Genomic DNA, 12,500 nt, shown 5'->3' with positions numbered 1-12,500 from the left:
GCTGGGAGGATGCAGGTCCAACGCAGCTTAAATGGGAAGGTTGGGACCACACAGTTGAGTATCGTCCATTTCATGAATGTGTCTTTGGGTCTGTCACTCTAATTTCCTGACCAACACTGCATTTGTCTGTATACATCTCAGGCCTGGTTGATGCAGGGATATTGTTATGACAGGAAGCGTAGAGTACAGCCTTGTCATGTAGTCCTAAACCTAAATGGATCTCCACAGCATCATTGTCCTCATCATCATCATCATCCTTCTTCATCATCAAGATAACAAAGAGTCCCATATTATGAAGCCTTTCATGCTCAGTTCTCATGGTGACCCTCAGTTTCGATCCCCCTCAACACCCATGCTTGGGGTGAGTCCTGTCAAGGTCTTCCATGTCTGTAGATTCATGGGGGACTGTCGATGGAGGAACTTGGTGACAAGTCTCCCCTCTGGGGGTGGATGCTCACTCAGTCTAACTCCGCAACTAAGCCATCTTTGTCGTTAGCAGGGGGGGCATAGCAGGTGGTGTCCTAAGTGCAGTAAATCAGGACAGGCACTACAGAACACCATGGAAGTGACTCAGCGGCAGTGCAGGGTCTCCTTTGGTATGTGGCTCCTCGAGACCTAACACTGATGGTTCCATGTGGACTGCCGATACTGGAACTGTGACAGACGAACCTGTGTGTGTGGCTGTGTAAAGGGGGCTCGGAATGAGTGGTGTGAGAGTAACACCACTGAAATGGTGCAGATAATGGGGCAGCAACAAAATTTTAATAATTTTAAAAAATGAAAATAAAAATAAAATTCATGCAATAAATGCGCTGAATATAAGACACATACAAGTCAAAGCTGAGGACATTAAAAAAAAAAAAGGTATCACATTAAAATCCCTAAAACACTAAATATGTGTTGAAGCCAAACCTGTCTCTACATGCACATGAAAGTTCTCAAAGCCTGTAACATGGCTCAAAGCTGAGGGGGGCGGGGGGGGGGAAATTGCCTTAAAGCCCATAACACACCATGCATGTGTTGAAGCCATGCTCTCCATATCTGTTTCCACACACACAAAAACACACGCTCACACAGACACACAAACACACAGATACACTCACACACACACACACACACACACAAACACACACACACAGAGGTAGACACACACACACACACACACACACACACAGAGGCAGGCACACAGACACAAACATGAAACCACCCACCCATCCACCCACCCAATAACACACACACACACCACACACACACACACACACACAGGCAGGCACACAGACATAAACATCAATCAGCCCCCCAACCCATCTACCCGCCCACCAACACACACACACACACACACACAGAGATTTCTCACAGCCCCCCCCCCTCCCCCCCCCCCCCCCCCCCCCCCCAAAAAAACAGCCGGAGACACACTGACCGTCTCTGTGGGGCACTGGGAGTACACCAGCTTGCCCTTGATGGCCCGCCCCTTGATGAGAGCGTAGCAGAGGAGGGTGACGATCATGACAAACAGGAAGTAGCTAGTGTGCATCAGGTGGAGGTTGATCACTGACCGTTGCTGCTGCAAACCGCCAAACATCATCCACCATCATTTTTTTTTTTTACAATAACGTGGCTCATATACAGGTTTTTCAACATCGAATCTAAAACCTTTTTGCTTTTTTTTTTTTTTTGCTTTTTTAAAAAAATCTTTAAAACACAAAGGCTAAAAATTTGAAACTATTTAAAAAAAAAAAAAAAAAATTAAACTCCAAAGGTAGAAAATTCTGAACGATTTTCAATCTTTAAAACAACAAAGACCAAAAATCAAAAACTATTTTCACATCTTTAAAACACCAAAGATAAAAGAAATTCAAAACCACTTTTTTTTTCTTTTCTTTTTTTTTTTTAAACAAAGGCCAAAAATATATATTACTACTATTTTCAAATCTTGAAAACACCAAAGGTAAAAAAAAATTCAAAACTACTCTTAAATTTTAAAACAACAGAAGGTCAAAAAATCAAAACTGTTTTCAAATCTTTAAAACACTAAAGGTAAAAAATTCAAAACTATACTTACTTTTTTCAAAACACCAGAAATAAAAAATTCAAAACTATTTCTAAATCTTTTAAAACACCAAAACCCATAAATTCAAAACTATCTTAAATCTTTAAAAAAACACTTAAGGTAAAGAATCTAAACTATTCCTAATGATAAAAAAAGATTAAAGATTCAAAACTATCCTAATTCTTTAAACAAAAAAAAAAAAAAAAAAAAAAAAAAAAGCCTAAAATTCAAAACTATCTTCAAATCTTTAAAACACTGAAAAACAAAAACTCTAAACTATTTTCAAATCTTTAAAATACCAAAGGACAAAAATTAAAAACTACTTTCAAATCTTTAATTACAACACCATAGGATTAAAAAAAAAAAAAAAAAAAATAAAAACTGTTAGGTCGGGAACCTGTAAGAAATTCTACAGTATTCGGAGTGCTGGTTGATTCCCCCTGCTTGAACTGTCATCTGGTCAAGAAAAATCCTATCAGGATCAGGGGTTTTGGGGTGTTTTCAACATTTTTTATTCAGACAAAGGTTTACAGATACAGAATTTATATGTTTTGTGCATTAGAAAGTATAGGGTAAGCATATAATTAAGTTCTAAGTACTGACAAATCTATAACAGCAAAACAATATATGTTCAATGTCAAAGTTCCAAGGTAGCATTGTATAGCTTAATCTTGTATCAATCAGGGTTTTTGGTTGTTGTTTTTTTTGGGGGGGGGTTGTTCTTTTTTATTCAATACTTTACTACTTGAACTCAAAATCAAGTTGAACATTTGTGCTATAGTGCTTTATCACTCAAGAGAAGCCATGTTTACACATGCCCACACACATACACACCCACACACGCTTACATACCCCCACACACATACACACAAACATGCACGCACACCCAACAAACACACCATCACACCATAATACGACTAACCATCCCACACACACACCCCACCCCCCATTCCCCACCCCCTTGGCCACAGAAACACACATCTCCCATACCCCCTCCTCCACACCAACTTCCATCCCTTCAAAACAACCCCCCCTCGCCCCCTGCCCCCCCATCATCTTCCCGCCCCCACCCCCAACACACTCACACACACACACCCCCCACCCCCCATTCCCTACCCCCTTGGCCACAGAAACACACATCTCCCATACCCCCTCCTCCACACCAACTTCCATCCCTTCAAAACAACGCCCCCTCACCCCCTGCCCCCCCATCATGTTCCCCACCCCCAACACACACACTCACACACACATATACACACACCTCCCATCCCCAAACCTCCATCAACTCCCACCCTTCCAGAGCCCCACCACCTCCTATACCCCCAATGCTTCTGCCCCCCCCCCCTCCTTCCCCCACAACACACGCCATTCTTCCCCCTTCTCACCCCACCCCCTACCCTCAGCCCCTCTATCTCCACTGCATTGTGTCAAGCAACGAAAGTAATCCACTGTACATGAATACTGATTCGCCTCGTTTAATTATATAATGAACAGTACTAAATATGTAATATATATATATATATAGAGAGAGAGAGAGAGAGAGAGAGAGAGAGAAATAGATAGATGTAGATGCGTGTGTGTGTATGTGTGTATGATCCCTTGTTTTTCCACCAGCTGATTAACCACAATCTCCAAGGTAAACAAAAAAACCAACAAAAAAAACCCACATCAAACACAAACACAAGCTGTTCTGTGTGTGCACTGCACTATATGACTGAAGCTATCACAACACCTCCCCACCCCACCCCCCCACCCCTCCCCTCCCCCCCAAACCAACCAACCAAAGCCCTTCTCCCCAACAGACCATGGTGAGCATGACGGTGAGGGAGGGGTCGTGGGGGTGTCGCAGGTTGAGGATGGAGGCGTTCTGGCAGTGGATGTAGCTGGGCGTCACCTCCAGGTGGAAGTGGTTCTCCCCGGCGTCGGGACCCTCCGCCTCCTTCGGGCAGCTCCTCCCTCCTGCCTCCACCTCCGGGAATCTGTGTGCCCCCCCAACCCAAAAAAATTCAATTCAATTCAATTCAAAAACAACCAATGCCAACAGTTTCAGACAGTTTCAAGGAGCTGTCAGTTTCAGTTTCTCTTCAAGGCATCACTGCCTTCAGACAAGCATACAATATACACGCTACACCACGCTTGCTAGGCAGACGCCTGAGCAGCAGCATAACCCAACATGCTAGTCAGGTCATGAGTGTGTGCATATATATATATATATATATATTTGTGTACCTAGTATCAGAGTGCAGAATACAATGCAGGCCATTGTTTCAGTTTCTCAAGGAAGCATTGCTGCATTCTGACAAATCCATCTACACTACATACATCTTCTGTGCGGATGCCTGACAAGCAGAGTAACCCAAAGCTTTTAGTCAGGCCTTGAGTGCATGTATATGTATCTGTGCACTTATCAAAGTGGAGGCGACGCTCGTACCCCTTTCCTCCCGGTCCCCTTCATGACCGTTTTAATGGTATGGGTGTCGCCTCCACGATCAGCGTCTAAAGACGCATTGCTGCAGTCCCTATCGGGAGAAATCATGAGCTCCAGGCCTGGGAGAGTCTCTTGCCAAGTCTCGATCCCAGCATCATGATTCCTGCCGTCGTGGGATGGCATATGAGGCATGGTAACCGCGCTTAGGCACCCAGCGAAAATCCAATACCCAACAGAGAAAGGAAAGACAGGATCGACTTAGAGGCTGAGAAAAACGAACGATTCGAGGGGGGCGAGTCGCATCGAGTAAACAGAATGTAAGAATACAATAAACTCAAGCCGCATGCAGCAAAATAAGGCCAAATGAACACGCTTAATAGCCAAAAAAAGCGTAAGACGAGACAGAACCTGACAAGATGGCGTGGAGAGCCTTGGCCAAAGGAATGATTCAGCGCTTGTAGCTTTTAGAGGCGTTTGATTGGCTAAGAGCGGACCAAGCAAGACGGGTCATCTTTTCACTGTTAACCGCACGAAATTTGGCCAAGCATAGCAAACCGATAGGCCTAGTTTGCGTCAGTTTGACATGGTACAGTATATGACACCAAAACAAAGGTAAAGTAAGCTGCCTCATGCCTTGTACTCTCCAAAGGCACAGGTCATTCTTCCTTTGAACAGCCCAGTCAAAGTGACCTCGCCCACATTCAAAACGACATCTGCACACCAATCAGATTTTCTTGCTGTTTGCTCACTGAGGACGTGTGGAGCGGTGGCCTGGTGCTAGCACGTCCATCTAGGAAGCAAGAAAACCCCGAGGGGGGTGAGCTCCAGTTCCACACTGTCCAGAGTTTTCTACCCCCTCCACTGGACCTCGTGTTGGCCTGGACGCTAGTCATTTGAATGAAAAGAGAAACTGAGGGGCCTACATGCAGCATTCTGTTGTAAAATCCACTCAAATGTGTGTGTGTGTGTGTGTGTGTGTGTGTGTGTGTGTGTGTGTGTGTGTGTGTTTGTCCATGTGACTGAAGCCTTCATGAACGACACAAGAAAACAACCGATGAGCACCTCCTGGCAGCTGTCCGTCGGCTCTACCTAGGCAGGCAGCCTGTTGCGTAAATGACTCAGTATTGGTAAAAGCACTACAGCTTGTCTTGGACCGAAGAGATACGGATACGGATACGGATGTTTTATTCAATATAGGCCATTGGACCGAAGAGAGACACTATGAAAGTATCAATAGTCATAATTCCACATTTGACGACAAAGGTCACAGAGACCTCATCTATATCTAAAACAATGACTGCACTGATCAGACTCTCAATTTGCTATTCGCTCACTGATGACAATTTATGTTGCCTACTCCACTTTGCTTGTTAAAAAAAAGTTTTCAATTTCAGTTTCTATTTGCTCTAAGGGCCAGGGCTCAATGTAACAGGCGGGGAAAAAAATCTTTAAGACACACATGTGCATACTTATTCCACTTCCCTCATAAAAAAATAGTTTGTTCCTTTCTTAGTTCTTCTTCTTCTTCATTTGTGGGCTGCAACTCCCACGTTCACTCGTACGTACACAAGTGGGCTTTTACATACATGACTGTTTTAACACCACCATGTAGGCAGCCATACTCCGTTTTCGGAGGGGTGCATGCTGGGTATATTCTTGTTTCCATAACCCACCGAACGCTGACACAAATTACAGGGTCTTTAACATGCGTATTTGATCTTCAGCGTGCGTATACACACGACAGGGGTCAGGCTCAAGCAGGTCTGCACATATGTTGACCTGGGAGATTGGAAAAATCTCCACCCTTTACCCACCAGGCACCATTACCTAGATTCGAACCCAGGACCCAACGGGCGCAATAGCCAAATGGCTAAAGCGTTGGACTTTCAATCTGAGGGTCCTGGGTTCGAATCACGGTGACGGCGCCTGGTGGGTAAAGGGTGGAGATTTTTACGATCTCCCAGGTCAACATATGTGCAGACCTGCCAGTGCCTGAACCCCCTTCGTGTGTATACTCAAGCAGAAGATCAAATACGCACGTTAAAGATCCTGTAATCCATGTCAGCGTTCGGTGGGTTATGGAAACAAGAACATACCCAGCACGCACATCCCCAAAAATGGAGTATGGCTGCCTACATGGCGGGATAAAAACGGTCATACACGTAAAAGCCCACTCGCGTATATACGAGTGAACGTGGGAGTTGCAGCCCACGAACGCAGAAGAAGAAGAAGAACCCAGGACCCTCAGACTGAAAGTCCAACGCTTTAACCACTCGGCTACTGTGACCGTTGGTTCATCTCCGAAAAAGCAGGACTCACGGTGTGCTGGGGAAGAAGTGCTTGGGGGCGGTGAAGGTGACGCAGGCCCTCAGCTTGTAGCACTGGCCGTGCTGGCATTGGTGGGACTGGTTCACCAAGGGAGGCAACGGAACCGTCAGGTTGGCCTCCAGGTTTTTGCGACTCCCTGTGTGTAGGAAAAAAAAAAAAAAAGAGATGGTGTTAACATGTGTGTGTGTGTGTGTGTGTGTGTGTGTGTATACATGTGGGGTGGCAGGTAGATTCAGCTAGGGAGTTATAAAAAATTTAGTTTAGCTTCTTATATTTTACTTGGCAGAATGACAAACAGTCTGTTAGGAGGGGCCTCAAACAATGCACAAGTTATGGACCCCTGCAAGTAGGAAAAAAAAAAAGATGGTGTTGACATGTATGTGTGTGTGTGTGTGTGTGTGTGTGTGTGTGTGTGTGTGTGTGTGTGTGTGTGTACATGTGGGGTGGCAGATAAATTCAGTTTGGGAGTTATTCAGGTAGATTCTTAAGCCTGCCAAGCATGTTGCTGAGTAGGTAATTTTACTTGGCAGAACGACGAACAGGCTGTTAGGAGGGGAACTCAAACGTCACACAAGTGAAGTCAAGCCAAGCCACGATGATGTACGAAGCAGCATTTCTGTTTGTTTCTTTGTTTAGGGGTTGTATCACATTGTATGAAGTGGTATTTTCTTTGTTGGTTTGTTTGCTTGGGGGTAATGTTACAATTTGCCCATCACGGAAGATAACAAAATTTGATAGGAAAACAAATACACTTGCAGACAGAATAAAGTATATATATATATATATACAGGTGGTGCTGAACTGTGGTGACACACTCTCCCGTAAACTAAAAGAGAGCTGCCTAAATTTCCACACAGAAGAATCCATTTAATGTTGCCACAAAAAGTAACACAATACAGAACAATACAGCTCAAAAAGAAATGTGAAAAAGTGCCCCCCAAAACTGAAACCTTCGTTTAATGTTTGAGACTTCTTCTTCTTCTGCGTTCACTCGTATGCACACGAGAGGGCTTTTACGTGTATGACCGATTTTACCCCGCCATGTAGGCAGCCATACTCCGTTTTCAGGGGTGTGCATGCTGGGTATGTAAACACTAGTTAAGCATTTCAAGTAGTGTACTACTATACTGATGAACTTTCAAGCATAAATGGGAGATCATGTTCTGTAAGGTAATGTCGTCAACATACATGTGTCTTCACAGTCCAAGACACCAGTCTGAATTTCACGCAAAGAAATCTGTTGTCACAAAAAACCAATACAATACAATCACAATACAATAATAATAATGGATATTCAAATAACACTCAATCCAAAAATCTGCTCTAGGTGCTTTACAAAAGACACACATAACACATGAAATCAATGTTACACACCAAAATGTACCTAGCAAACTATTATACACAAGCATAAACACAATGCTTACATTCAATGATTTCTCCACTGCAATGGGAATTTATTTACAGCTTAGTCTTTTGTGAAGGGCTATGACTCACAAAAGTAGGAGGCAAGAGAGCAATGGCTCTTAACTCTCTCCGGACGAAGGAATGCTCATGCATTCCTACACAAAACGTATTCGGATTCGGACGAAGGAATGGAATAGCATTCTCCGAAAGTAAAATTCCATCATGCGCTGTACACGTGATTTTGTGATTAGCCAAGCAGAGTGCGCTATTCTGGGTCACTCCACAATCGAACAGTATGGTCAGCCTGGGATGTGTGGCCCGTCTCGCACACATGCTGACAAAGTCACTGACTGGTCGTCTGCTCGCATGCCAGCCTGTTAGCAAAGCGGGCTCTTCTCAGAATGTTGTGAAGCGAACAAGGCAGTGACGGCAACGTTTTAGGGTTGCCGAAGTACTTGAAATGCTACAAACTGAAGGGTCGGACATTGAAGAGGTAGATGATGATGAAGAAGAAAGCGAATTTAATGCAGAAAGCGAGCATGGGTATGGTGATTCGGAGTGAAAAATTGGCAGTATTTTCTACATATGGCAAAACTGTAAAAATAAGATGAGAAATTTGAGTTTTTTTATATGTAGTAGCTCAACAAGTAATAAACCAGTTCTGAAAGTTTCATTTTCTTACACAGTATTTTGTATTTTTTGTAATTTTTTTCCAAACCCTTACAAATGGGCCGTCTGTGGGGAACAGCAAGGGAGAAAACTTGTCGTCCCGAGTGAGTTAAAACTCTTGGCCCTTTGATTGGCCTCTGAGGACCCACCCCCAAAACGCCGACTATCCTGAAGCCCTCTTGACCGAGAGAGTGGGAACTTTAACCTGGGCAAGACACTCTCCAGCATAATCAAACTCCAGCCCAGTTAGTCCAGACAGCAGCATCTGCCTCCTCCTCTGCTGCTCCGATGGGTCATAGTCGGACACAACTATCATACTGTTACGGAGTGCCACAATCTGATTTCCTCGTGCAGGGGAGTTCAAGTGCTTCTGTCTGTTTGCACGTGTTTTTTTTGTACTGGTCAGTGAGCATTTTTGAGTATATTTTTCTCTGCCTGGGTTTAACTGGCCAGCGACACACAGTCTGTCACAGAGGCTTGGGAGGAGGAGGAGGAGGAGTGCCTGCATTTGTGTGTGTGCGTACGTCGGCCTACTAACTGCTTGTTAAGCAGAACAAATTGTGAATCTTTTTTTTTGCTTAAATTATATAGGCTCAGGGGCAATACCTTGTGTCTATTTTGTTTACGGAAGAGTGCGGGAGAATGAGACTGAACTCGTATGTGAATGTTTGTTGCCTCCCTTTAGTCTAGTCTGTCTTCCACTCTCTTGCGTAACACATACAATACCTGTCAGCTGCAGCTGGTGCCCCAGCAAGGTGGCAGTGATGAAGGTGAAGTTGTGGCGAGCGGCGACACGCTGGAGGTTAGGAGTGGGCATCAGCTCCAGGTCCATGAGCACTGACACGTTTCTGGCGAGGGGGAAGAGAGGCGGAATGGTTAAAATGCCCATCTGCCGATACATTTATCCATAGACAGGAGGCAGAGTGGTTAAAATGCCCATCTGCCGATACATTTATCCATAGACAGGAGGCAGAATGGTTAAAATGCTCATCTGCCGATACATTTATCCATAGACAGGTGGCAGAATGGTTAAAATGCTCATCTGCTGATACATATATCCATAGACAGGTGGCAGAATGGTTAAAATGCTCATCTGCCGATACATTTATCCATAGACAGGAGGCAGAATGGTTAAAATAAAATGCTCATCTGCCGATACATTTATCCATAGACAGGAGGCAGAATTGTTAAAATAAAATGCTCATCTGCCGATACATTTATCCATAGATGGGTGGCAGAGTGGTTAAAATGCCCATCTGCCGATACATTTATCCATAGACAGGAGGCAGAGTGGTTAAAATGCCCATCTGCCGATACATTTATCCACAGACAGGAGGCAGAGTGGTTAAAATGCCCATCTGCTGATACATTTATCCACAGACAGGAGGCAGAATGGTTAAAATGCTCATCTGCCGATACATTTATCCATAGACAGGAGGCAGAATGGTTAAAATGCCCATCTGCCGATACATTTATCCATAGACAGGAGGCAGAATGGTTAAAATGCCCATCTGCCGATACATTTATCCATAGACAGGAGGCAGAATGGTTAAAATGCCCATCTGCCGATACATTTATCCATAGACAGGTGGCAGAATTGTTAAAATGCTCATCTGCCGATACATTTATCCACAGACAGGAGGCAGAGTGGTTAAAATGCCCATCTGCCGATACATTTATCCATAGACAGGTGGCAGAGTGGTTAAAATGCTCATCTGCCGATACATTTATCCATAGACAGGTGGCAGAATGGGTAAAATGCTCATCTGCCGATACATTTATCCATAGACAGGTGGCAGAATGGTTAAAATGCCCATCTGCCGATACATTTATCCATAGACAGGAGGCAGAATGGTTAAAATGCCCATCTGCCGATACATTTATCCATAGACAGGTGGCAGAATGGTTAAAATGCCCATCTGCCGATACATTTATCCATAGACAGGAGGCAGAATGGTTAAAATGCTCATCTGCCGATACATTTATCCATAGACAGGTGGCAGAATGGTTAAAATGCTCATCTGCTGATACATTTATCCATAGACAGGAGGCAGAATGGTTAAAATGCTCATCTGCCGATACATTTATCCATAGACAGGTGGCAGAGTGGTTAAAATGCCCATCTGCCGATACATTTATCCATAGACAGGTGGCAGAATGGTTAAAATGCCCATCTGCTGATACATTTATCCATAGACAGGAGGCAGAATGGTTAAAATGCTCATCTGCCGATACATTTATCCATAGACAGGTGGCAGAGTGGTTAAAATGCCCATCTGCCGATACATTTATCCATAGACAGGTGGCACTGTGGTTAAAATGTCCATCTGCCGATACATTTGTGTAATGAAGTCCACATACTTTCATAGGCTATAATATGATAAGAGTCAACACACATGTTTCCATGTAAGCTGTCAAAGTAAAGTCAACACACTTTCATAGGCCGTCATAAAGTTAACATACTTTAATGGGCTATCATATGATAAAGTCAACACACTTACATAACCTGTCATAAAGTCAACACACTTTCATAGGCTATCATATGACAGAGTCAGCACACTTACATAAACTGCCATAAAGTCAACACACTTTCATAGGCTGTCATATGATAGAGTCAACACACTTACATAACCTGTCATAAAGTCAACACACAAACTTTAAGCAAGTTGTTTTCTTCTTTTTCTGGGCTGCAACTCTCACATTCACTCAAACATATACGAATGGGCTTTTACGTGTATGACCATTTTTATCCTGCCCTGTACGCAGCCATACTCTGTTTTCGGGGGTGTAAGTTATTTCAACTTCAACACACTTACATAATCTTGCTGGCACTGGTAGGTGCTGGCGCGGTAGTTGGGGGAGACGATGTGACCCCGGCTTTACTTTCATCCTCCTCCTCCTCATCATCATCTGAACTTAGGATCTGTTTGGTCACCTGCTTCAGCCGGTTCTTGATGCCCTGTTCTGGCACCACTGCTTCCTGAGACGCGTTGCTGATGGTCGCCCCTGGCTCACTGGCCACACAGTACTCGAGGTCTGACAGTGCTTTCAGAAACGTGTTCCAGTCCTGTCAGTAAATTAATGATGAAACAAAACTAAAATAGTGTGTGGAAAGGGGTGAGTGAGGGGGTGAGGTGGGGTGTGTTGTTGAGGTGAGTAGGGTGTGTGTGTGTGTGTGTGTGTGTGTGTGTGTGTGTGTGTGTGTGTGTGTGTGTGTGTTTGTATGTATGTGTGTGTGTGTGCATAATGCATGTACACATGTGTAACTCACTAACGGTAATACTAATGCATATCACTCTAATCATAATAACTGAGTAATTTCTAATTCAACTGTACTTCTTTAACCTCTTCAGTGCCATGTGGCATATATATAATACAAATGATGTACATATACACGTATGCGCATCATTTCTGGATTTTTCAGTTTTATTTTAAAGTTGATGTGTCCCAATAGCCACCAGTCAGAAAAGTTGATACGTCTACTTTCATTATTCGTGAGGAGGGCAGCCAGCCACTCTCTGTACGGCAGTTACTGGATGTTATTGTCAGTAACCCCCGTCATTCTGATTCCCTCGCATCTTTTAAATCTCGTCTCAAAACTCACCTTTTCCCTCAGCAATA

General features: G+C 43.9%; 1 protein-coding gene across 1 annotated transcript in view; it reads right to left on the bottom strand.

Moving 5' to 3' along the window:
* The window catches only part of LOC143302240 (transmembrane protein 248-like), a 19,933-nt gene that overhangs the window by 3,184 nt on the left and 4,249 nt on the right, over positions 1–12,500 (bottom strand). The window contains exons 3-7 of the mRNA XM_076616823.1: positions 11,696–11,946; positions 9,606–9,727; positions 6,798–6,942; positions 3,855–4,029; positions 1,421–1,564 (exon numbers count right to left, since the gene is read on the bottom strand). Of these exons, the coding sequence (XP_076472938.1) occupies positions 1,421–1,564; positions 3,855–4,029; positions 6,798–6,942; positions 9,606–9,727; positions 11,696–11,946 (837 nt within the window). The remainder of the gene's footprint in view (positions 1–1,420; positions 1,565–3,854; positions 4,030–6,797; positions 6,943–9,605; positions 9,728–11,695; positions 11,947–12,500) is intronic.

Source organism: Babylonia areolata, chromosome 29, assembly GCF_041734735.1.
Source record: "Babylonia areolata isolate BAREFJ2019XMU chromosome 29, ASM4173473v1, whole genome shotgun sequence".
Classification (NCBI taxonomy): Eukaryota; Metazoa; Mollusca; class Gastropoda; order Neogastropoda; family Buccinidae; genus Babylonia; species Babylonia areolata.
This window is presented reverse-complemented; position numbering and strand designations above follow the sequence as displayed.